The 26,146-nt window shown below is 32.5% G+C and overlaps 1 protein-coding gene across 1 annotated transcript; it reads left to right on the forward strand.

The window, feature by feature from the left end:
- Positions 1-11,513: 11,513 nt before the first annotated feature.
- LOC124937931 (myosin-6) lies at positions 11,514-25,084 on the forward strand. Its single transcript, XM_047478267.1, has 39 exons — positions 11,514-11,917; positions 12,484-12,609; positions 12,741-12,884; positions 13,221-13,366; positions 13,452-13,608; positions 13,706-13,764; positions 13,864-14,023; positions 14,981-15,130; positions 15,221-15,357; positions 15,463-15,609; positions 15,755-15,856; positions 16,157-16,214; positions 16,299-16,400; positions 16,598-16,635; positions 16,738-16,864; positions 17,096-17,260; positions 17,368-17,499; positions 17,605-17,714; positions 17,809-17,869; positions 18,075-18,252; positions 18,334-18,539; positions 18,963-19,082; positions 19,498-19,596; positions 19,872-20,084; positions 20,202-20,341; positions 20,445-20,550; positions 20,632-20,664; positions 20,762-20,842; positions 20,951-21,121; positions 21,740-21,895; positions 21,989-22,174; positions 22,900-23,028; positions 23,144-23,214; positions 23,321-23,420; positions 23,591-23,647; positions 23,811-23,867; positions 24,228-24,308; positions 24,406-24,488; positions 24,576-25,084. Exons 1-39 carry the CDS (start codon positions 11,915-11,917, stop codon positions 24,688-24,690), a joined length of 4,506 nt encoding a protein of 1,501 aa, XP_047334223.1. The 5' UTR covers positions 11,514-11,914; the 3' UTR covers positions 24,691-25,084.
- Positions 25,085-26,146: the final 1,062 nt, after the last annotated feature.

Raw genomic sequence — 26,146 nt, forward strand, 5'->3', positions numbered from 1 at the left:
TCGAAAACCGTTTAGTCACAAGAGATCGATTTTGTGTATAACAAGCAGTGTTGATAGCTTCAGCCCAAAACTTTTGAGCTATACCCGAATCGGCTATCATTGACCTTGCGGCTTCCTTGAGAGTTCGGTTTCTTCTCTCAGCCAGGCCGTTTTGTTGAGGAGTTCTGGCACTAGACAACTCGTGCCTAATACCGGAATCATCAAGAAAAGTAGTTAAGTTGCTATTAATGAATTCAGTTCCTCTATCACTTCTAATTTTGTTTACTCGAATAGACTTTTCATTTTGTATTCTCAAAATCAGTTTAATCAAGTTTGAAGCAGCTTGATTTTTAGAAGCTAAGAACGTAACCCAAGTAAATTTAGAGTAATCGTCAATAACTACCATAGTGTAATGCATGCCTCCTAAGCTTGTTACTCTAACCGAACCGAACAAGTCCATATGCAGCAGTTCCAAACATCTTTCAGATTGATAGTTTCCTTTACTTTTAAAAGATGATTTCACTTGTTTTCCCATTTGACATGCAGCACATACTTTATCTTTTGAAAATTTAACATTTGGAAAACCATGAACTAGTTCCTTGGAACAGATAAAGTTAATCGTTTTGAAGTTCAAGTGGTTTAACCGTTTATGCCAAAGCCAGTTTGGATCATTTCCGGCTATCATACACACAGGTTTTTCGAAATCCGTTTTCCAGTTTACTTTGTAAATGTTTCCTATTCGATTACCGGTTAACAAGATTTCATCATTTTGATTCTTGACTAAGCATGAGTTTTTATAAAATTCAACTTTATAGCCCACATCACACATCTGGCTTATGCTTAATAAATTAAAACTTAGCTTTTCTACCAATAGCACATTATTTATGGAAAGTTCACCATGGACAATCTTACCCTTGCCCACGGTCTTACCTTTTGAGTTATCCCCAAAAGTGATGAATGCTCCTGTTTCGTATTTGATGTCGGTTAGTAGCTCCTTGTTTCCGGTCATGTGCCTTGAGCATCCACTGTCCAAGTACCATTCAGAATTCTTCAACCGGTTGCTCCTCCTAACCTGTATCAAACAATTATTTACAACTTTTTGGTACCCACATTTAGTTGGGTCCATGGTTGATTAGTCCCTTTGGGATCCAGACTTGAATTAGTCGTATTACTTTCCCAGTTGCAGTTTTGATAGTGTTTGGCTTAACTTCTTGGCCGTTGCTCAAGAATGCCTTATGTGGTGATGGACTTCTTCGATATCGATTTTTATTATTTTTATTCGGTTTCCGTTTGGCTTTCTTTCTCTCAGGATGAAGCCATTTTTCAGATTCGTTGGGACCTACATACTTAAGCGTTTCTTCCGGTTTTAATTCATTTTCTGTTTGTGAGCTCTTGACAAATTTTATAAACGGAAGGTTATTTTTCGTTAGTTTCATCCCGTTAGCTTGTTTCGTTTCGTTTTGTTTACTTGAATCATAACCGATACCATATCTACATTTCGGATGTCGTTTATAATTGCACATTTGTTTTACTGCTTGACGTGATCTCTCCCACGCAGCAGTAACGTACATTGCTCGCTCATCAGTTTCCATTTCCGGTTGAACTGTCTCTTCATCATCCGAGAATAGTTCATCCGGTTCATGTGTTTTGTTTTCATATATTTTATCGTTATTATCATTTATTTGTTCGGTTTTAGTTTCTACAGATGCTGGCATATACGCAGATATATTTCTGAACTCAGCAACCATTTGGTTGAGTGCAGAAACTAGATCTTCTTTAGTAAATTCATCAGAAGAGAAATCAAATACCTCTTCGTCGTTTGCCATGAAGCATGTTACTTTCTCTTCACTATTTTCATCGTCGGAATATGCCCATTCGCTTCCACCATCTGATGCAATGAGAGCTTTTTGGATCTCTTTTCCTTCATCAGCACGTTGATCATCATTTCTTCGGTAGTCGTTTCGTTGATTATTGTTGTTTCCCCGATAGTTGTTTCCTTGATAATTGTTTCCTTGATACCGGTTGCCTTGATAATTATTTCCTTGATAGTTTCCTTCCGGTTTTCTATCATCTCTTCTTGGTTTTCTACATTCTGACCTGAAATGTCCAAAACCATCACAGTTATAGCATCTTTTGTTTGATTTATCTACATAGTTATAGTTGAAATCATTATTAGATGGTGGCTGGCTCTTCTTCATGAATTTTCCGAATTTCTGGGCTAGCATCGCCATCACATCGTCGGTTATTTGATCGGTATTTTTGACTGGAGCCGGTGCGGTTGATACTGGAGCCGCCGGTTCCACCGATGTGACCAAAGCTCTTGTTGCGGTTGATGTAGATGTTTCATCTTCAATCCGAGAGTTGATCTCGAATTCGTAGGCTTTCAAGTCCTCAAATACATCATGCAACTTCATCTGCCCAAGGGTGCTGGATTCCCTCATCACCATGGTTTTGATGTCCCACGTGCTCGGCAAGGATCTTAGAGCTTTAATTATCACTTCTCGGTTGTCATACTTCTTTCCGAGTGTCTGAAGCTCGCTTACTACGCTGGTGAACCGGTTGCTAAATTCTTTCATATTTTCTCCCGGTTTCATCCTTATGTTCTCATACTTCTGCGTAGCCACCAAGATTTTATTTTCCTTGGTTCTTTCGTTTCCCTCGTGGATCTGGATGATCGTTTCCCAGGCTTCCTTTGCATTTTCGCACTCTGATATTTTGTTCAAAGTGTTGTTGTCTATGGCTTTATAGATGTGCCTCATGCAATGGTTGTCCAGGTTGCTTCTTCTCCGATCTTCACTTGTCCACTGGCTTTCCTCCTTGTTAATCTTGATCGGTCCTTCTTTCAGGACTCGGCTCATCTCATCATCTAGTGTTATCAGATGTAGATACATCTGCTTCTTCCAACTGCTAAATGCTTCGCTGTTTAGCATTGGCGGCTTGTCGCTGTGAGTCATGCTTCCCACCATTTTGGTTACTTGAGTGCTAAGAACCTCGCTCTGATACCACTTGTTAGGATCGGGGACGCCCTTGGAGGACCGGGGTTAATTTTCCGGTTTTAAGTAAGGGAGGCCGCTTACAACAACACACACAACTTGGTGATAGTCCGGTTAGAGACTAAAACCGTTCTCAGCACTGCACAACCTGTCACAGACTCTTGAACCGGTGTTCAAGGGCGGAAGTGTCTATTTCAGGTTGAAGCAACGTTTGCGACTTTAGATGATGTTTTAAGAAGGAGGATATATAACGAGAGTGAGTGACCGGTTTTGGAAGTATGATTGGTTTGCGGTTTTATGGTAAGATAGCGGGAAAAGAAAGAAAAATGAAAGAATACAAGACACGGAAATTTGTTTATGGATGTTCGGAGCAAACCCTCCTACGTCACCCCTTCTTCTCAGGTTATGAGAAGGATCTCCACTAACTCTTTAGAGTTACAATTTACACTTCCGGTCGAGCCCAACTTCGCTACTCGCCAGTTACACCAAACTCACACTTTGATGTAATACAATACAACACAATAATCACACACAACGATTTCCGGTTTTAGGCAAACCGACTTTAGAATGTAGAGCTTTATCTCTCTAGAATTGAATGCTTTATGACTTTCACAATTTCAACTACTCAATTTCTCGTATTCACTGCTGCTTTTAATGAGGACGTTTGATCTTCCTTTTATAGCTGAAAGTAGCTAACGGCTACTTTCTTCTCTCTCTTGCGGATTGGTTGATCATAAGCACGCCTATCTGCAGGAGGATTTCTTGCACGCTTCAACTTCCTTAACACCTGGCATTCATGCAGGTGACTCTGAGCAGATGATGACATAACCGGTTTTCAGATTGATACACGTGTTGAGCATCCGCTTCCGGTCGTCAGCATCGGATCACCAAGGCATCATTGCTTTCCTCCCATGCTTCTGATCGAATCCGATCTTCTTTTATCTTTTCGAGACACGTTTCCTCCGTCACAGTACGTCACTCTTGAGATTTGAATCTTCTGACTTTTGATCTGTACTTTCCGGTTTCTGTGTCTTTGTGCATTATGATCCGGTTGAAATGTATTCTTCTGTTCTTTGCTAACCGGTTGCTTGAGAAAGTGAAGCCGGTTCCTGTGATCATTTGTCTTGATCACTTGAAGCCGGTTTCTTTGATGTGATAGCAGCTGGTTATTGATGCACGATTTCCGGTTCCGGTTTGTTCAGTACCTGCACATGAAGTTTAATTTCTGTTTAGTCGGTTCCAAAATTAATCTACTTCATTTTTCTATCAATTTCTCCCTTTTTGATTATTTAGAATAAATATTCAAAAATTGTAATGTGTGGCCGGTTTTAAGAAAATTAACTTACTTAATTTTTCTATCACAATAATATGATCAAACAGTCATAATACACACCAAATAAGAGTCTTGTCTATCGTTACACATTAATTGACCAAATAGTTCAAAAAAATAACTAAAATTTGAAATTTTTATAAAATATAAATTTCGTTAAAGTCAATATTTTTTAAATATCACAATCGAGATATAATCCATGTCAAATCTTTCTCCTTCATTGTCTTTCTTTTCAATGTCTGCATCAACATTCTCTAAAATATTTGATTCTTGCTTGGACAATATTGATGTAACTATTACGCTGTCTTCTTGATTTTTATCTACATATAAAATACACAAAAATGAAGGTAGTTACAAATGTAAATCAAAATAAAAAATTCACAATTCACAAATAAGTCAAGAACATAATTAAAAATTTGTAAAAAAAATTACCGATATCATATTCATGTTACCAATTGCAAGTACGAATAAGAGCTTGCACATTTTCAGGAAGAGTGTAACTTCTATATACGGTAAGCACTGACACCAATGGAAAAAACTAATTCTGATGCAATAATAGTTATAGGAATAATCAAAACATTACATTCCTAAGTGAAAGGATTGGATACTGATTCTTTTGATTCTTCTAGTACTCCAAAACATCCAAATATTGATAATATACAAATTCATGTTTTGTCTCCTTCAAAGAGAGATCCAATTGATTAGATTTTTTTTTTCTACCCGCGGGCCAACCTAAGCCCGACCCGCCTAGGCCCGCGACCTGAGCTGGCTGGACCGTGTAGACCCACTTCTAAATGGGTTGCTAATATTTTAACCCAACCCGTCTAAATTATTTGGCGGGTCGGGCCAACCCAACGGGCCTAACCCAAATTAATGGTTCTAATTAGCTTAGTTAGTTAAAGAATTTTATTTGTTTTTGTTATGTTGCAAATATGAAGCATACATATAACATTTTTAATTTTTTTAAATGTTTCAAATTTATGAGCGGGTTAACCCACGATCCGACTCAAGTATCCATTTATTCTCACATATATATCCAAATTAACCAGACTCTCGACCGACAAACTAAATTATTATATATATATATATATTATATTGTTATGAATGTCGCGCGTTCATCAAATTTTGTGTATAAATTAGAATACATAGTCTCATTAGCTTAGTTGATTAAAAATTTGACTTGTTTTTGTTAGGTTGCAAGTTCGGAACATACATATAACTTTTTAAAATTTATTTTTAACCATTTCAAATTTATGGGCGGGTCAACCTACGATCCAACCCATGTATTTATTTACTCTCACATATATAATCAAATTAACCACAACTCTTGACCCGACAAACCAAACAAATTAAATTAAGCATTGTTATATATATATGAACTATTATCACCTTATTATTATTATTATTTCTTTTTTTGAAAAAGGTGCATATATATTAAAAATGATGAAAATCGTTGAAGCACAACGACAAAAGAATGTCGTGAAGAGAAAATAAATAAAAATAAAAAACTAAAAAACGTTAGTCAATAGGTTATCGAGCTTGTAATTTATTGAGAAGAACGATTAACTTCCCGACGGACTCTATCGACTTTCCAAAATGAATATCAGAAAGCATAATAATAATATTATGAATGATACACATTGAACGACTACGATCAGTGAAAGTTTGATGATTTTTCTCCAACCAGATAGTCCACCAGAAAATAATTGGGATGATAATTCAATTATTTAGGTCTGTCATATTAGTCGCATCAATCCAAATTTACCAACAACTACCCAAAAACTCGGGCATCAGTGATACTCCACAAAAGATTCAAATACTAGTCATCATTCGATAATGCAAAAGTAAGTTAGTTGTTGATTCAGCCTCCTCGTGACACATATGACAACGATTAACCATAATATAACATTTTTTCATGCACATATCATCCGTAAGAATTTCACTGTGAATAACACTTTATTCAAAGAATGAGATATTGGATGAATTTTTTCACAACAAAAATTATATGAACTTGTTTTAGCGAACAACTTGTAACAATGCCCACATGAAAATTATCTATGTCTTGCGAACACATAACATCTTGTTCAGACGGTAACACTTATTTACGTCCTACTAAAAGTAAAATTCTATTATGAGACGAAAAATCATAATGTTTAATCTCCTTTTATATTTAATTCGTCTAGCGAAACTACTACATCGAGGAACCTTATTATTATTATTATTAAAAATCTAAAATCAATTATTTTTGAAACCCGATAAACATATTAATGGCTTCAAAGGTAATTGTTCATTTATTAACTTGTGGAATAAGATCGTTTATGAATTTTGTATAGGTTTAAAATTTATTAAAAATATAAACTATAAAATTGATAAGAAAAAAATGAGTGTCTACAATTTTTATAGATTTATATATGATTTATTATAATTTATAGTTATCTAGATTTATTAAGTATTATAACTATGATATAGACATTTTAATTTTATCAATTTATTTTATTAATATTAAAACGCATAAATTATATAATATATAAGATTATTTTACTTTGCACATTGGTAATATACCAATTAAGACTAGGGATGGCAATGGGGCGGGGAATGCATTTACCATTCTTGCATCGCGTTTTTGTTTCGAGGATTTTTTTAATACCATTTCTGCCTCGTTCGGTTTTATTCGGTTTCAGGGAATCTCCGCGAGGCACCATTAATAAAATATATTTTTTTAAAATAATAAAATTGTAAAATAAAATTATATAAACGGATTTTTTAATATAATATATATTGAAATGTATTGAAATTTTATATTTTTATAAAGAAATAAACTTACAACTCTTATAAAATATAGTGAATAAATAAATATATTGGTGATTTACTATATTTAATTATATTTATAGTGTTCGGGGCAGAAATGGGGTGAGATCGAGGCGAGTTCGGGGCGGGGGACACAAATATCATCCCCGTCCCATCCCCGTTCGGTTTCAGAGAAAAACCGTCCCAAACGAGACAATTCGGTTAGGTTTTCACGGGGCGGTTTTAAATTGTCATCCCTAATTAAGACTATAAATTAAATATATATATATATATATTCAAATACTTTTTTATTTTATAAATTTATTTTTTACCTAAAATTTTCATATATTTTATTTTCACTTTATTACTTTCGATTTTGAACATTTTTAAAAGTGATTGTAATAAAATATAACTTTTTAAATGATTCTTTATCTATATTTGAATAAATATTTTAAAATAAAAAAATCTTCAATAATAAATGAGTTAAAATAAAAAATAGTTTATACCTAACATATTATAATATAAAAAAGATATATAATTAAATATAAATGAACACTCAATTATACATACTAATTTATAAGAACAAATTGGTATGAAATTGAATATGAATTTTCGTATATCCGTTAGTCATACTCACATTTTACTCTAATGTCTTTTTAAATATATTTTCTCAGATCTTTTAATCTTCATTTTTTTTAATAATAAAATATTTTTCCTCTTTATTTATTTTTACTAATTATCTTTCAACTTTTTTCCTCTTCTCTAACTTCTAAACCATAATTATCCATTTTTTTAATATTTAGTATATTTAAAAAATAATAAATATAAATTCATATTTTAATCGGGTAATGTGGTACTTGTCGGGGATCGAGTACCCAATAAATCGGGGATGAAATACAAATAGAGATACCTGTCGAGTTCGAAGTCGGGTAGTAAATGAAAATTGGATTTTGGATGAATACTTCACTATTCAACAAATAAAGTACACGTTGTCATCTCTAATCCAAGTACTTTAATAACTATAAAAAAAACAATTTTTAAATAAGTTTTGAGAATTTTTCATAAATATATATAATATTTTTGGCAACTTAACGGATAATAGTTTGCTTAAGAAACTAAGATGAAGTGCCATGACTTATTGTATCAATAAAAAGTTGTATAACTTATAATACAAAATTTATGTTAATTTTATGTAATGCTCTATTAGAAGTATGACTAATGAAAGCTCCATTAAACCAAATTCAAAGTTTGTTTACAGGGTAAATCTAATTTAGAGTTGAAGATACAATTAAAATCTAAGAAAACACCATGCATAATTATGAATCCCATTGGGCCTTATTGATCCAAGGGCTAACACTTTACATTTAGCTTTCAGATAAAACTTTGTTTTCTTTACTCAAATCTATTAGTGGCCTTAATTCTTAAGTTATAATTTGGGATTTTGTTTAGAATAAGTGCAATATTAAACATTAGCTCTTTTGAATAATATTTTGGTTTTTAGTCATATTTATACAGTTAAATATTAAAAATATTTATCATTGAATGTTATAAATATGATATTTATTATTATTTAGATAATTGATCATTATATTTAATGTTGATAAACCAAAAATTCAATTTGTCAGTTGTCATGGAACTTGGGTAATAGAATGTCATGTATTCTATTATGAGTCCTAAACTGTATCATTCTTTAAATTGAGTTTATTTTAAAATTTTATGTGGATTCACATTCCATTCATATCTTATGTGATTTTTTTTTCTCAATTTGAAGAATGGTACAACTTAAAGACAGTGGTAAGAAATATCATATACTCCTCTATATTTATAGTGATTCTATTTAAAAAAAATTTTTGTTGTTATTTGTATGAAAAATAGTGACATGTTATGTTATGTTTTTCCTATTTTAGGAGTTAATTTGTTTTTTTTTATCTAAAATATAATATAGTGATAATAATGATCAGTTCTTCTAATTATGAGTTTTAGTCTCACTTTAAACAAATATGTAAATTATTATCAATATATATTTTTAAATAAAACCATATATAATTATTAATTTATAATACTATTGTTTCCTTGTAATTATTAGCCATATATGTTTTTAAATAAAATAAAATAATATATAATTATAAATTTATAAATAAAAAAACTATTTAAGCTGTTCTTTAAGAAAATCTCAATTTAGTTCGTTAAAAAATTGGTTTTTCACATTCAAAGCTGTGACATTGTTTGATTTTGGTTTGGAAATTGTGTTTTGTCCTATATTGCGTTTTGAGTTGAGCACATATATATATATTTTATAGGAAGGTGACTTCAAATTATTTTTTTTTAATTTAATTTATTATTTACTTCTGTGATTAAAAGAGGAAGACATTAAGCAATATTCATACCCGTTTGAAAGAACAACGATTAGGTTTACTGAAAGTGTTAATAAATGAATTGAAAAATAAAATGTATTCACCATCCTTATTTCATTATTCCCTTTTTATATATTTTATATAATGGTCTTTTAATTATATCAAAATATTTAAATCATATTAAACTTTTCTAATTTGACTAAAATTCGATTAGAATTCAATAACTAGGCATTTATTACAGTATAACATCACATAAATTATATATAATTCTTATCTATCTTAATTTTTTATTTTTTTTATTTAAGTCCATCACAACTTTAATTCTTAAATCGGTCACTGTCTTAATCTTTTTAATCTAACACCAGATAAAAAAAAAAAACCAACAAAAATAAGCAATTCAAATAAAAGAAAATATGAGATAGGATTATAAATTTGTCCTTGAGCAATTTTCACCAAACATTGTTATAAAAATCTATTTTAGTCATAAATATTTATTGTACCATTTTATTTTTTATTTTTCCAAAAATAGCATCCCATTGCATATGTTATTTTTGTTTCATTATAATTTTTTATACATAAGTAGTGAAAAGAAAGTTTAATTATATATATCCAATCTTAAGTCAACCCATAATCATAAATATGTTTAATAATCCCACCTATTTAGGCGGTGATGCAGGTCATAATTTGTTAGTTAGCATGCCAATCAATGGCTCAGATCTATCTGTAACCAACCCATAGAACAATCCTGTCCGTTCAACTTATCTTGTTCTAATGGAAACGTGCAATAGAATCTGTCACTCATTCCTATATAAAGAAACCCCACTAGATATTTGTTATTTTAAGTATTTTTTAATATTTAAAATTTTTGATCAATAAATTATAAGTTTTACAAAATATGAAGAAATACAATAATAAAGTGATTTAATTAAAAAAATTAAGTTTATTATTATTTATTATTATAATACAACTAACTATTTAAAACATGTTCTTAACTGGTGGCTGATTCATATATAAATTATATATTATCACAATTAAAACACCTACTTGCCGTTTTCCTTAAGACTTTATGAGTTTTAATTTATTTATTTTCCATTAATTATTGACTCCTTCTCAAAGGTATTATTGTTTGATTGGTCATAGATCATTCTAATTAAATATACATTAGATATTTATTTGTACAATATTATTATATTCTTTATAATATGTTAGAAAATATCAAATATTAAAATGCTCTGGGTTTTAAACACTTGTAAGAAAATAAGACAAAGAAGTATTTATTTTACAAATTCTGTAAACAAATTAATTAGCCAAGTGTAAGTTCTTATAATAATGGACATATTAATTTTATATATGATTTATTTTTTCTCAAATAAACAAAAATATTAGTTTACCAATTAACTTTAAATTAAATTGATATGGTAACACAATTTATTATTTATTTGATAATTTTTATTTGAAATTAATTACTTATTGATAATACCCTATAAAATAAATTATTTTATTTTATTCAGTTACTTATTTTGATATATAGGATAATAAAGAGGGTCGTTATCATCTTATTAATTGATTGATATTTAATTAAATATATATTTTTATAAACAATTTAATTTTTAATTTAATATGTGAATCTTTAAATAATAAAATTATCTCAAATAAATTAAAGATTAGTTATATTCCTACTTTTAAAATATGAGATTGTTATATTAACTTTCTAAATAAAAAAAAATATTTTTTTTATTTGGATAAGATTAGTTAACTTAAATATATAATTTTATTCATAATTTAATTTTCAGACATGTATTTTAGAAAATTATATTTTTCTTTATTAAATAAAAAAAAGGTTTGAAATGGTCTAATTAAGACAACTTTGGTCATTGTCGGTCTGACAAAAGACCCGTGAGTTAATATTCCTATTTCGTAATTTCGAGACCAGGGAGGGGGTGTAATGGGAATTTCGTAATAATAAAACGATTAATGAGTCTTGATAATAATGTAATTTGTGTTAATTAATTTAAGTCAATGACGACTCACATATCAAAAGAAAAGGTGTAAGGAGGAGGAAGAAGAAGAAAAGCTTAAGAAAATAACACACGCAGACAAACAATAACAAAAATAGCGCCGGTTTATATACTCAAGAGTTCTCTCTCTTTCTCTTGTTGATCTAGAAAAGGATACTGGGTTTAAGCTCATTCTGCCGATTTGTTGTACACTACTGTTTATTCCTGAGAAAGTAAGAGAGAAATTGGTGGAGAAAGGAAGTTCATTTGTTGTTTTTTGTGATTGGTATTCAAACGGGACATAAGAAGAGTTGAAAACGAAGAAAGGGTCAAGGAGAATTGAACCCATTTGTTAGATTTGAAATTGGCGGTGTTTTGTATTAAGAATTGATCTGAAGGATTTGATTGTGTTTGGCGTGTAGATTCTTGAGAGAATCGGAAGCCTGGGCTTCCGATCCGGTTGGTTTATTTCAAATGGTAACTCTCTTTCAAATGTTGTTCCTTTGGTGGTTGCTTTGGTCGTCTGGTTTATGAATATTAATCCTTCTTTTTGATTGAATAACTTGCTTATATGTATATAGGTTTGCAGATCCAGTTGTTTGTTATATGGGTTTTTTCAGTTTGACTTCATCTAGCCTCTGTTTGACTCAAGATTTGAAGTTTTTCTTTAATGGATTCCTGCTTTCTTTTTGTATTTTGTAATCACCTTGCTTATTTGGGGTTTAAATTCATATTGGTGTGCAATTTCTTACATGCATTGATGAAGACATGAAAAGGGTTGGTTGATTTGGGTATTTGCTTCACTCTATCCCCAGTCAACTCATTTCTATTCTTGTGTATCTGCTACATCTGTTTCAATGGTCTTGACCTTAAATTTGATTCATGCAATAAAATATCAGAAAGGGGCATTGGGGCCTGTCTTTTTCTTTTGCTTCATTCTTTTTCCTTGTTTTTGGGTTTTATATTTCCACTTTCACCCTATACTCTCTCGGTATTACTTGCCTAAATAAAGATGGATTAATCATGGTTACACCATTTTGTAGGCTTCTGCAAGTTTAGGTGTTGGATCTCTAGTTTGGATAGAAGATCCTGAAGTGGCTTGGATAGATGGAGAAGTTGTGGAGGTCCATGGAGATGATCTTAAAGTTCTTTGCACTTCGGGGAAGACAGTAAGAATCTATATTTTGCATACCATCTCTCCATGCTATATGTATTCAAACGATTTTTTTTTGTCATTCATTCCATTTCCTTGCACATTTATTCTTTCAGATGCTTAAATGAGTCCCTTTTGAAAATGCAGGTTGTGGTTAAGGCTTCCAATGCCTACCCCAAAGATGCTGAAGCCCCACCGTCTGGAGTGGATGATATGACAAAGTTGGCATATTTGCATGAACCAGGGCTTCTACAAAATTTAAAATCTAGATATGACATCAATGAAATATATGTAAGCCTTCATTTTTTTCAACTCTCTCTCTCTCTCTCTCTCATAGAGAGATTTGGATTAAGAACCCACAAGGTTAGCTCAAGTGCAAGAGTACTCTTGCCTAAGAGACCAAAGGTCTCAGGTTCGATTCACACTAAGAACGCCTTAAGTTGAAGCGGGGACATGACTATGGGGTCGTTCTAGCTTCCTAAAATTCGAAGAAAAGGAAAAAAAAGAGATTTGGACTAAGGCATTTTGGTTTCTGTGTATATTTTGCTATTAACTTTGTTCTATCACATCTACCATTTTCACCACAAATTTAGTATGTATCATAAATCAACTTTATGTTGCCTTCAGACTTACACAGGTAACATATTGATTGCCGTAAATCCCTTTAGGAGGCTACCCCATCTATACGACAGCCATATGATGGCTCAATACAAAGGGACTGCTTTTGGTGAATTGAGCCCTCATCCATTTGCTGTTGCTGATGAGGCTTATAGGTAAATTTATGATTAATTATTCCCACTATAAGTAAATATGTTGAGTGTATATATTAATAACTAGACACTTGGCATGTGAATGCAGACAAATGATCAATGAAGGTGTAAGTCAAGCTATTTTGGTTAGTGGCGAGAGTGGTGCTGGCAAAACAGAAAGCACAAAATTGCTTATGCGATATCTTGCGTATATGGGTGGGAGGGTAAAAGCTGAAGGGAGGACGGTTGAGCAGCAAGTCCTGGAGGTAAGAATACTATGGTTTGAGATTGAGAAGTGAGTATCGTTTTGTGTTTTGTTAATTCCATTGTAAAACTCTTTTGCTTGTGTTTTTCTTTGTACAGTCCAATCCAGTTTTAGAAGCTTTTGGTAATGCAAAGACCCTTAGAAATAATAACTCAAGGTGAACATTGGCCTCATGATAATCTTTTTGGGTATCTTAATTTTCTGAATTATTGACTTTTTATTTGTGCTGTTTGTTGACGTGTTATGATATCCATAGCCGTTTCGGAAAGTTTGTGGAGATCCAGTTTGACGAGAATGGGAAAATTTCTGGAGCTGCCGTTCGAACTTACTTGCTTGAAAGATCACGTGTTTGCCAAGTGTCTGATCCAGAGAGAAACTATCACTGTTTTTACATGCTTTGCTCCGCACCACCTGAGGTAAGTAACCTTTCTTTTTTTTTGGAATATTTAGACAATTGTACAAGAGACCTTAATTATATTAGTGTTGTTTTCATCAAGATGCATTAGAAATGTTTATCACAATAGAAGTAGGTGACATTTTCACTGCCCACTTGGAACTCAATGTCCCTCGCCCAATTTTCGAGGATTTTTTGGAGTTGATTGGTAAATGTTGATGATATGTTACTAGTTCCTCCCATGGTCTACCATCGTGCCCCATTTTAAACTATTAGTAGTATCTTTTTCTTCTCGATTTCCAATATTGACCATTTTTGTAATATGTGCACACGCTGGCTTCTTTCTACAACTTTTAATTTTGTAATTCTCTCTTGTACCCTTTTCTAATACAAAAATATTTACAATAAGAATTTATCAACCTTTAGCATATGTTTATAATATTTAATTATTAACATTATTTAATGACTGATTTTAAAATATTTGGTTGGAAAGATAATAGTTTGTTAAGAATATTGATTTTTATAATTATAAAATAGAAATGTGATGCATTGTTCATGATCATAATAAGTGTGCCGACGTTGAGTAACCGGTCATAATATTATTTCATAGTGATAACTCATTTTTTATTCATTATCTGCAGAATAGCTAGCACTGGCTGAATGCTTCATAACCAATACTGATGTTTTATAATTCTTAACTTCATCATTTGGTATAAATAAACATTTAGATATAACAAGCCATAGGTGCACAAATTTTTATTGTTGTGACATCTTCATTTAAATACCCATTTAGAAGATTAATTACCAAGGGTATTCTTAATTTTCTTTTCTTCTTTGTTACTAATTATATAAGCAAGCATAGTCCAGGAAATCTTGTTGGTGAAACTGGTTCTTAAGATTGAATTTGTACAATAACTATGGGTTGTTATGTTTGGTTATGTATGCCTTGGTGAAATTTTATCTCGTTTCACCATTTCAGGATATTAAAAGGTTCAAATTAGGGAACCCAAGGACGTTCCATTATTTAAATCAAACGAATTGTTATGAGCTAGATGGAGTGGATGATGCTAAAGAATATCTTGATACAAGGAGAGCTATGGATGTCGTTGGAATAAGTTCTGAGGAGCAGGTATTTTATGGGTTTTTCGTATGCTGCTAAACACTAGTTCTTGATGATGCTCTACACATATATAAGTGTTAATTCTGTGTCTTTTTGCAGGATGGAATTTTTCGGGTTGTGGCTTCAATCCTCCATCTTGGGAACATTGAGTTTGCCAAGGGAAAAGAATCAGATTCGTCTTGTCCTAAGGATGACAAATCTTTGTTCCATCTCCAGACTGCCGCTGAACTTTTAATGTAAATACACAAATTGGCATCTGTAAACTGAAAAACAAAGGAATATCATTTTCAGTATTATAAGAGAACCACAGTTCTGAGATGTATCATTTTTCTTTTTTCCAGGTGTGATCCAAAGGCATTAGAGGATTCACTTTGCAAGCGTGTTATTGTAACTCGTGATGAAACTATCACAAAATGGCTAGATCCTCAAGCAGCAACAGTTAGTAGAGATGCATTGGCAAAAGTCATATACTCAAGATTGTTTGATTGGTAAGTGTGTGAACCACCCTCCTCATTTGCCAATAATTGTTCATTCATATAGCTATCATCCAGCCGTATTAGACAGACGACAGTAGATGTAATGGTTCTTTCATTTCTTGATTTGTCTCTGCTTTGTTCCTTTTCTTTTTAACAGGCTTGTCAACAAGATTAATAATTCAATCGGTCAAGATCCAAACTCCAAGTACCTCATTGGGGTGCTCGACATTTATGGGTTCGAGAGTTTTAAGACAAACAGGTGCTTAACTGGTACGCTATGATTATTATTAATGATGAAAAATGATGACAGAAAATGAGCTCTATAAGATATTATTCAAGTTAGTTAAGACTCGATATTGTGAGCAAAATTCACTCTTGTTTCCTCTTCTGTTCTCCAATCAGGTTTAATGTTAGATTAAGAGTATGGAAATCATTTAAATAGGTGCTTTTATGAGTATAATGGTTGCCTGAGAACTTGCCTAGGATGATAAATGCCATTTTTTTTTAGTTTCTCACCCTTCTTCACGATTTTCTGATAAATTGTTGTAAATGTTTGCAGTTTTGAGCAATTCTGTATTAATTTAACAAATGAGAAACTTCAGCAACACTTCAATCAGGTTGGCTTGGAGTACCGCGTCTTTGCACATATTCATTGCGGGTCTTCTAATATTTTTTGCTTATGTAAATTATTGTTCATACAGCATGTGTTCAAGATGGAACAAGAAGAGTATACAAAGGAAGAAATTAACTGGAGCTACATTGAGTTCATTGATAATCAAGATGTTCTGGATCTCATTGAAAAGGTTGGTGTCCAACCAATTTAATTGCAATAGTGATCATAGCACGTGTGCCTTAGCTTATTAACTGTTTGCATTTTGAAGAAAATTACACCTCTTACCAAAATGTAAAATTAGGATATTTCACCAAGATTACCATTTACATCACACAAGAGTCTTGGCTGTATATTTTATCTCAATAATGTTTTTCTCTTGAATACCAGAAACCCGGTGGCATAATAGCGCTCTTAGATGAAGCTTGGTAAGTTCTACTGTATCCTTACATCCCATATAGTTAACAAGTGCTAAGTTGCTAATGACTATAAATAATAAAGCTGTGATTGATATTCTTGTCATCTTGTAGTATGTTCCCCAGATCAACACATGAAACATTTGCTCAAAAGCTTTACCAAACATTTAAAAACAACAAGCGGTTCAGTAAGCCCAAGCTATCCCGTACTGATTTCACCATTGGCCATTATGCTGGTGATGTAAGTCTCCTCTTCTTGTGTTGTTTTATTTGGATCAGTAGTTTATCTGAATCTGCATTTGGACCATAAATATTAGTAAATTTTGTTTCCATTTGTGTTGAAACCTCTTATGACGTCATCGTCAAATTGTTATTTTCTAGATGCCGATTCCAAATGGGCAATGGAGTTTATTTATTTTATGAATTCTTAAAAGTGACGTTTGATATTTCCTATGACTCCTACGCCCTTCAGGTCACGTACCAAACTGAGTTTTTCCTAGACAAGAACAAAGATTATGTTATAGCTGAACATCAAGATCTTCTGGGTGCTTCTCTATGTCACTTTGTGGCTGATTTGTTCCCACATTCTGAGGAAACCTCTAAATCCAAATTTTCTTCAATAGGTTCACGCTTTAAGGTTTTTCTCTCTCCCCTCTCGTTTATAAACTTATAGGTGCAAATAAATCATCTACATGTTATCTACAATATCTTTATAATGATGACCTTTTCAATAATACTTTCCAGCTACAATTGCAACAATTGCTCGAAACCTTAAGTTCTGTAGAGCCTCATTATATTCGGTGTGTGAAGCCCAATAACCTTCTCAAGCCATCTATTTTTGAGAATCAAAACGTGCTGCAACAACTTAGGTGTGGGGTAAGATGCATCTTGACTTGTTTGTTATCAACAAAAGAAGGTCTACATTTTATTCTTTGTAGAAGAAGCTGAAGCCGCTTAACATTTTGGTTTATTGTCTTTTAGGGTGTCATGGAGGCCATTAGGATTAGTTGTGCAGGATATCCTACAAGAAAAACATTCTCTGAGTTTGTAGACCGTTTTAGCATGCTTGCCCCTGAAGCTCTGGATGGAAGGTAGTATGAACAATATGCCTGAACTTTTGGCCTTTTGATTTTTAATTTAAAAATGTTTGATTTATTTGAATTTCATTTGTGTGAACTATCATAGCCCGGATGAAGTTGTTGCAAGCAAAAAGGTCTTGGAGAAGGTGGGACTTCAAGGCTATCAGGTAATTATGGCCCAAAGAAAATCACTCATCAGTATTTCTCCTCTCTGAATTGTAATCTTTGACTAGATGGCTTAAAATGAGTAAGCTCATACAATAAAATGCAGAAGCTCTAATTTATTGGATGAATTGTTGAATTACGGGCCTTGAACTGGCTGTCTTCAAGAACATGTTAATTTATTGGATGGGTTTTCTTTTATATTTGCAGATTGGTAAGACTAAGGTATTCCTAAGGGCTGGACAAATGGCCGACTTAGATGCCCGAAGAAGTGAGATTTTGGGAAAATCGGCCAGCATTATTCAACGGAAAATTCGTTCATATATGGGGAGGAAGAGTTACATTGCTTTGCGTTTATCTGCGATTCGTATTCAATCTGTTTGCAGAGGTAATGAGTTGCATTCGATTGAATCCTGCCTGACAATACTTCTATTCGTATGTAACATTTTTCTGTCATTGCTGGTTTCAGGAGAACTTGCTCGGCAAACTTACAAGGGCATGAGAAGAGAAGCTTCTTCTGTGATAATTCAAAGAAATTTACGCATGCATCTTGCAAGGAAAGCCTACAAAGAACTCTGCAGTTCTTCTGTTTCTATTCAGGCTGGTATGCGTGGAATGGCTGCACGGAATGAGCTTCGGTTCCAAAAGCAAACAAAAGCTGCAATAATTATTCAGGTAACCATATGTGAGGAATGTATTTTTAAAATTAAATGGTTATGCATAAAAAATGTTTTATTACATTTCCTGATATTATTTGCGTGATCTAGTGCATCTTCCCATATACTTTTGTTCCTCATATGCAGGGAACGATTAATTGATACCCTTTTTTTATATTTTTTATGCATTTAAAGACTGTAGTTAGTATTGGATATTATCTACCTCAAACATCTTTGACTGGAAAACAATTGTTGGTACAATATAAATAATAAGATAATAGTATTTTCACAAAGAACAATAATAGGATAGTGTAAAGAAAATATTGCTTCTTTAGATTTTTGAAAATGTAAGATGAATTGAAGATAACTGAATACTTGGCAGCCTGGGGTCCTTGTAATGTGGCTTTGCGTGATTTGAAGGGTTTTCACTTTGCTTTTTCAGAGTCATTGTCGCAAATACTTGGCAAGATTGCACTATACAAAGTTAAAGAAAGCTGCAATTACTACGCAATGTGCCTGGAGAGGAAAAGTCGCCCGGAGAGAGTTGCGGAATCTCAAAATGGTGAAGTTTTCCTTCCCGTTACATATATCTTTTAATTTTTTTCAACTTAATCATTTGCTTCCCCTCAGCTCTCTTTTTACTTTAGAGTATATTGATTTTGCAGATTGAATTACAAAAATATCAATCTAGAATCTTTAGTCATTTAATGTTCTGCTTGTTGAATAAACACGTCAAATATTTTGTTCTTGTACGCTCGCCCAAAATGCAACTCTGTCCTTATTTGTAATTTATGAGGTCAATCTACTTCCTTAATGCACATTTGGGTTAACTCTTGGAAATGAGTTTACTTTATTTTTGGATAAGAACATGAACTGTTAATGAGCTGAACTAGTACACTTTAATTTTAGTGTCATCATGTAAACTCACAAATTTCAATAGCACAAATTCATTTTAATTATTTATATCCAAAATTCAGGCTGCAAAAGAGACTGGTGCTCTCCAAGCTGCGAAGAACAAGTTGGAGAAGCAAGTTGAAGAACTAACATGGCGGTTACAGCTAGAGAAGCGCATGAGAGTAAGTCATTTATGTATACAAGAAGCTACTTCTGATATATTTTCATAAGCAATTGATATTTTGCTTTAAGTGACACCCTGCTGAGGTTCTTTTCCTACTACGTTTTATGATGCTTATTAGTGTGAGTAAGTCGGCTGTAAATTGACTGTCCTAGAGAGTAAACTTATGGCTCCTTCATGAAAAAAATTATAGTGTGTCACGTAATTAACTATTAGTGTGTAAACATTTTCATGGAAACATCGTTTTCCTTTCATTTAATGTTTTATCTTCACTAGGCTGACTTGGAAGAAGCTAAAACGCAAGAAACTGCGAAACTGCAATCCTCTTTGGAAGATATGCAACTTAAATTCAAAGAAACTAAAGAATTGCTGACAAAGGAACATGAGATGGCAAAGAAGGTAATAGAGCATGTCCCAGTTATCCAGGAGGTTCCAGTTATTGACCATGCTGCTATGGATAAACTGGCCACTGAAAATGAGAAACTCAAGGTAAGAATGTGAAATATAGATTGTTTACACAATTTCCCTTAAATATTATTACATTTCTTGAAAGTGATTCAACCTTTTTTTGTTCTCTTACTAAATTCTTTGTTCATATGGCTACAGACTCTTGTTAGTTCTTTGGAACAGAAAATTGGTGAAACTGAGAAAAAATATGAAGACGCAAACAAACTTAGTGAGGAGAGATTGAAGCAGGCTTTGGATGCTGAAACAAAGATAATTCAGCTGAAGACTGCTATGCAAAGGTTGTTCATTATTTCCAACATGACCAGCACCACCAAATCAAAACTAGTACTTGTATTAAACTTTCCGTTACATAATTTGATTTTTTTTGTCTCGAAATTGCAGACTTGAAGAAAAGATTTCTGACATGGAATCTGAGAAACAAATTCTGCAGCATCAAACCTTTTCAGATTCCCCTGTTAAGAGGGAACCACGAACACCCCTCTTTAAGGTAAATCTGTTCTTAATCCAACTCTCCATAATACTCTACTGTTGACCAATTTCTCTAATCATTCTTACAAACTTTATACAGATTTTGGAGAATGGTCATGATTCTGATGAAGAGGTTAGGGTCAATGTCAATTTATCAGTCTCTTTCTTCCTTCACAAGAGAGATTCCTCTGTCATGATCATGTGCTAAAAGTGTTTTGACTTTTTCACAGGAACCTCAAGTAACACCTGTTAAGATGTTAGATACAGAAGCTGAGAGTAAGCTCAGAAGATCCATTGCGGATCGGCAACATGTATGTATCGATTATATGAGACATGTCTTTGTCTCTCTCTTCTTGATTTGCTTGCTTACGTGCATAGCATGTGTCCAATTTTATAGCTTTTGGACTTTGATTTTGTAGGAGAATGTCGATTCTCTTATCACCTGCGTCATGAAGAATGTAGGCTTCAGTCAGGGAAAGCCTGTTGGTGCATTTACCATATACAAATGTCTCCTTCACTGGAAGTCTTTTGAGGCTGAAAGGACGAGTGTGTTTGATCGTCTCATTCAGATGATTGGTTCTTCTATTGAGGTATCTGCTACTTCTTTCATATCTGTGTTTTACACTGTCAATTTAACTAAGTTGATTTTAGGGAATTTGGAAGTAATCCAGTTCTTATGAAAAGGATGTTTTTTTCTACATGAAACAAGGAATGGCCTAGCTGTATGACTTTTATGAGATAAAATGACAGAATATATTAACATATCTATGTTGTGACATCTTCAATACCAACTGAAAAGTACTGTATGTGCTACATAAATTAAGTCTGCTTTAGCAATTGATGGTAATTTGTTAAAAACCACTGTTCCACTTCCACATATGAAAAGCTTACTGTTGATTAAAGTTATTTTTCTTTTGTTTTCAAGAGAATCATTTTACCCATACAGCAACTCGTGCTGTGAAACGTTCTCTTGTCAAATAAAAAATGCTGAATTTGTTCTAGTAATGGGCTTATTTACCAGTGGTCTCAAATTGAGTTGAATCAACATAGATATCATATAGTATTATTATACTTGTTTCCATTGGTCCTTAATTTTTATTTATCCAATTAGTTATCTCTTACATTGTGTTCATATACTACTATATAACTCACTTTTGCACTTATCAAATTAAGAAATTTGAAATATAATATACCTCGTCTCATTGCAGAGTCAGGATAATAATGATCTCATGGCATATTGGTTGTCAAATACTTCAACATTATTGTTCTTGCTCCAGAAGAGCTTAAAAACTGGTGGTGCTCCTGGTTCAACCCAACAGAAGAAGCCACCAAATCCGACGTCACTTTTTGGAAGAATGACCATGGTATTTTACATCTATGCAGGATTTGCAATAAAATATATATTTTTTCTTCTATTTGTACTCATGACTGCAATACCTTTTGCTCTGGATTTTAAGGGATTTCGCTCGTCTCCTTCCTCGGCAAGTCTTGCGCCCATAATAGAGGTAGTACGACAAGTAGAAGCCAAATACCCAGCTTTACTCTTTAAGCAACAGCTCACAGCATACGTTGAGAAGATCTATGGCATCATTCGTGACAACTTGAAGAAGGAGCTTGCCTCATTGCTTTCCTTGTGCATTCAGGTACCTCCAACCATCTATTTCCTTGTCCATACGTTTGCCTCTATTCGGAAGAGTGGTTTTTTTGTACAGGATGGGAATTTTTTGACTTTATCGGCATCTGGCTCCTAGTTTTGTCTTTCACTTTGTTTTGTTTTCTGATTTTTTTCCCTCCCTCATTTGTAATCATTGAACGCTTCTTGCGCTCTTCTTTTCTATAAAAGTTGACCCTTTAAAAATAAATAAAAAAATATTGTATACATGTCCTCATCCAGCTATAACTAACTCAAATTCTTATCAATGATTATTTTAAATAATTATGATCATCTAATAAAAATAACATATTTATCCTAAAAGTAATGATAGGGAACGGGAAAAAATCTCGACAAAAATGTATAGGGAATGATGTGTCACCTTCTAGTCAAGATTTTTCCCGTTGTCTATCCTTTCTCGTATCCTAATTACAGTGTAAATTTTCTGGACTGACAGCCAAATCCCTAACATTTATTCCGTATCATATAGACAGATACATGGCAGTATCAGACCACTTGAACTAATATTTTATACAACTACTATTCTACCTATTTCTATGATTCCATTTTTGCAATGTTATTTCCCTCTTATTTTTTTTATACCCAAGGAAATATCTTATATGCTGATGTTCGATATGTCAAGAATGCAATAGTTATTGCATCAATTATGACTTCATTGGTAACTTATTATTTTCAACAATCATCTCAATTCCATAGGCTCCAAGAATTGCAAAGGGAAATTTGCTAAGATCAGGGAGGTCTTTTGGAAAAGATGCTCCATCAAATCACTGGCAGAGCATTATCGAGTGTCTAAATAACTGTCTTGGTGCATTAAAAGACAACTCTGTACGTATCCGGGAATTCATTTTTGTACCTTTAAATATATAAAAATAAAGGTCCAGCAAGTGATTAGCATTGTACCTTTAATTATTCATTTTTGTACCTTTAATTATATATTCAGGTTCCTCCAGTTCTAGTCCAAAAGATCTTTACACAGGCCTTCTCATTTATAAATGTTCAACTTTTTAACAGGTACACTTGCTTCACTTGTTCATCTTAGTAAAAATTTACTTCAAAACTGGATCTGCATTCTATTAATTAACTGGCTAATTTTCTATTTTAACATTTAATGTTTCAGTCTTCTTTTACGTAAAGAATGTTGTACGTTTAGCAATGGGGAATATGTGAAGGCCGGGTTAGCAGAGTTAGAGTTATGGTGCTGCCAAGCAAAAGATGAGGTACTTTTGTTTGGAGCTTTGGCAAGTAGCTTTTGTTGGCCTTATAGTGAGCATATTTCGAATCAGACTGCAATGCTGCCTATATGAGATCTTTATTTCCTTTTCATGATACCTGCAAGTCTCTCTTCTTTTTCATTTTTTTTGTGTGAAAATTCCTTGGTTTATTGTAGTATGCTGGATCTGCGTGGGATGAACTCAAGCACATAAGACAATCCGTTGGATTCTTGGTAAGTTTTCAGTATTTTTCATGATTCATGTATCTTCCCTCTAATGATTTTCAATAAAAAAACATCCATATCATTCTATGTTAACTTGCACGGCCATATATATGCACATTTAATGCATCAAATATTCTTTTATGCTTATTGTATTTGTTTGTGTCACACACAGGTCATACATCAGAAGTATAGGATTTCATATGATGAAATCACCAATGACCTGTGCCCGGTAAGTCCTTTATCTTCTCTTTTGCAAGTACACCTGCCTTGCCTTCTAAGTTTAATTAGAGAGATTTATTTAACTAGCCTTTTCAAAAATTTGTATTTTGTCACTATCACAATCATTTTTGAAAATGGTCAAAGTTAAGTGCAAGGGTTTTTGACTATCGAGATTTTTAGTGCAAAATGTGTGAAAAGTTAAATCTTTTGATTTCGCGTCATTTTTTTTAATTATTATACCAAATAGACTCAATTGAAGTAACTATTCTTGAGACAAATTTCATTAATGGATAGAATTATCTATTAAAAGTATCATTAATGTATAATAAATTGATTTGAAATGGAATACAATCTCAAATTCTCAATGCAGATTTTGAGTGTCCAGCAGCTCTACAGGATTTGTACTTTGTACTGGGATGACAATTACAACACCAGAAGCGTATCTCCAGCTGTACGACTCTCTTGTTTTATACATACGCACACATTTTGTCTTTGTCGTAAATAACAACATCCTTATCTATTTTTATCTGGTGTTGTTAACAAAACAGGTGATTTCCAGTATGAGGATATTAATGACAGAAGATTCAAACAATGCTGAAAGCAATTCCTTTTTGTTGGATGACAACTCCAGGTGTGGATCTCTCTGCTTTTCTTTACTGCGGAAAAACATAATAATAATAATAATAATAATAATAATCTGTGGCGTGCATGAATGCAGCATTCCCTTCTCGGTTGATGATCTTTCCACCTCGTTGAAGGAAAAAGATTTCACGGAGATGACAACTGCAGCCGAGCTTCTTGAGAACCCGTCCTTCCAATTTTTAGAGGAATGAGGCTGAGGAACACACATTTGTTTCTGGGTGGGTTGATATATGGGTCTCTATTAGAATTCTGTACATTGCTTCTGGGATTTGAAATGTGTTGGATGCAAGTTTTTGTGCTATCCCCAGGGCAAAAGTGTAAATTTAAATATAAATATTTTCATATTTTTTTGTCAAAGAAAAAAAAGTTAGCAGTAGGATTGGTCTGTCATATATGTTTTTTATTTGTTATTCTTCTTACAGGTGTTTGTGATATATTATTTATTTTTTTTCTTCACATTATTTTAGAGCATTATTTTTACCATAGAAATCTATATTTGATGAGTGGAATTTGTCTGTCTGTAAACTTAGAATTTTTTTATCAATTCATTTAAGGATAATAAATCTATCCGTTTTTATGTTTTTTTCTTAATGATTTGGATTTATTAGACTTCAAATTATAAAATTTTAGTTAAATTTGTTGTATAAATCAGGATGTATTATGTGTAATGTGATAGTTTGGTACAAGAGTTGAATGATTACAAAAAAACTATATGTACATATGATCTTTGTAATATTTTATTATATTGATAAAATTGTCTTAACTTAAGTACTATATTAATTTATTTGTCTATATAGAAAAAAATACTTTAAGTCTAGAGATTTAATTAATGATGAAAATAGTTTGAATATAATGACAAAAACATGTCATTAAAAGAAAATAAATAAAATTAAAAATGTTATTCAATAGGTTATCGAGCTCGTAAGTACTCGAGAGAACGATTAACTTTCCGACGAACTCTACCGGTTCTTAGAATGAATATTAGAAAACATTATAATAATAACATTATGAATGATACGTATCAAACGACTACGATAGATGAAAGTTCGAAGATTTCTCTCCAATTAGATAGTCCACCAAAAAATAATTGGGATGATAACTCAATTATATAGGCCTCCCATATTAACCGCATAAATCTAAATTTCTCAACAACTACCTAAATACTCAGATATTACCTAATGAATTTCAGTGATACTTCATAAAAAAAAAACTCCATATACTAGTTATCTCTCGAAAATGCAAAAATAAATGAGTTGTCGATTCAACCTACTCTTAACACATACGACAATAACTAACCATAATATAATTTTTTTCCATACACATACCATCCTTAAGAATTCCACCGTGAATTTAGCTTCATAAAAAAACAAGATTTTGGATGGATTGACTCCCAAAGTTTCTCCCAACAAAAAAATATATGAATCAATCTTAACGAACAATTTGTAGCAATGACTCACATTGAAACTATCCATGAATTGTCAACGCATAACGTCTTGTTCAGACGAGAACACTTGTTTGCGTCTTCTCAAAAGTAAAACTTTATTATGAGACAAACTCTCCATAATCTAATTCGGCTAACAAACCACTAACCACTACTAAGATGATATACATATTTTTAACTATGACATTTCTATCCATAACCATGTA

The sequence above is a fragment of the Impatiens glandulifera genome, chromosome 5 (assembly GCF_907164915.1).
Source record: "Impatiens glandulifera chromosome 5, dImpGla2.1, whole genome shotgun sequence".
NCBI classification, from domain to species: Eukaryota; Viridiplantae; Streptophyta; class Magnoliopsida; order Ericales; family Balsaminaceae; genus Impatiens; species Impatiens glandulifera.

Bases quoted from the DNA above. Each gene is read 5' to 3' on its own strand.
- LOC124937931 (XM_047478267.1), top strand. The intron at 13,765-13,863 runs GTGAACATTGGC...TGATATCCATAG, and splicing joins CTTAGAAATAATAACTCAAG to CCGTTTCGGAAAGTTTGTGG. The intron at 15,358-15,462 runs GTAAATACACAA...TCTTTTTTCCAG, and splicing joins ACTGCCGCTGAACTTTTAAT to GTGTGATCCAAAGGCATTAG.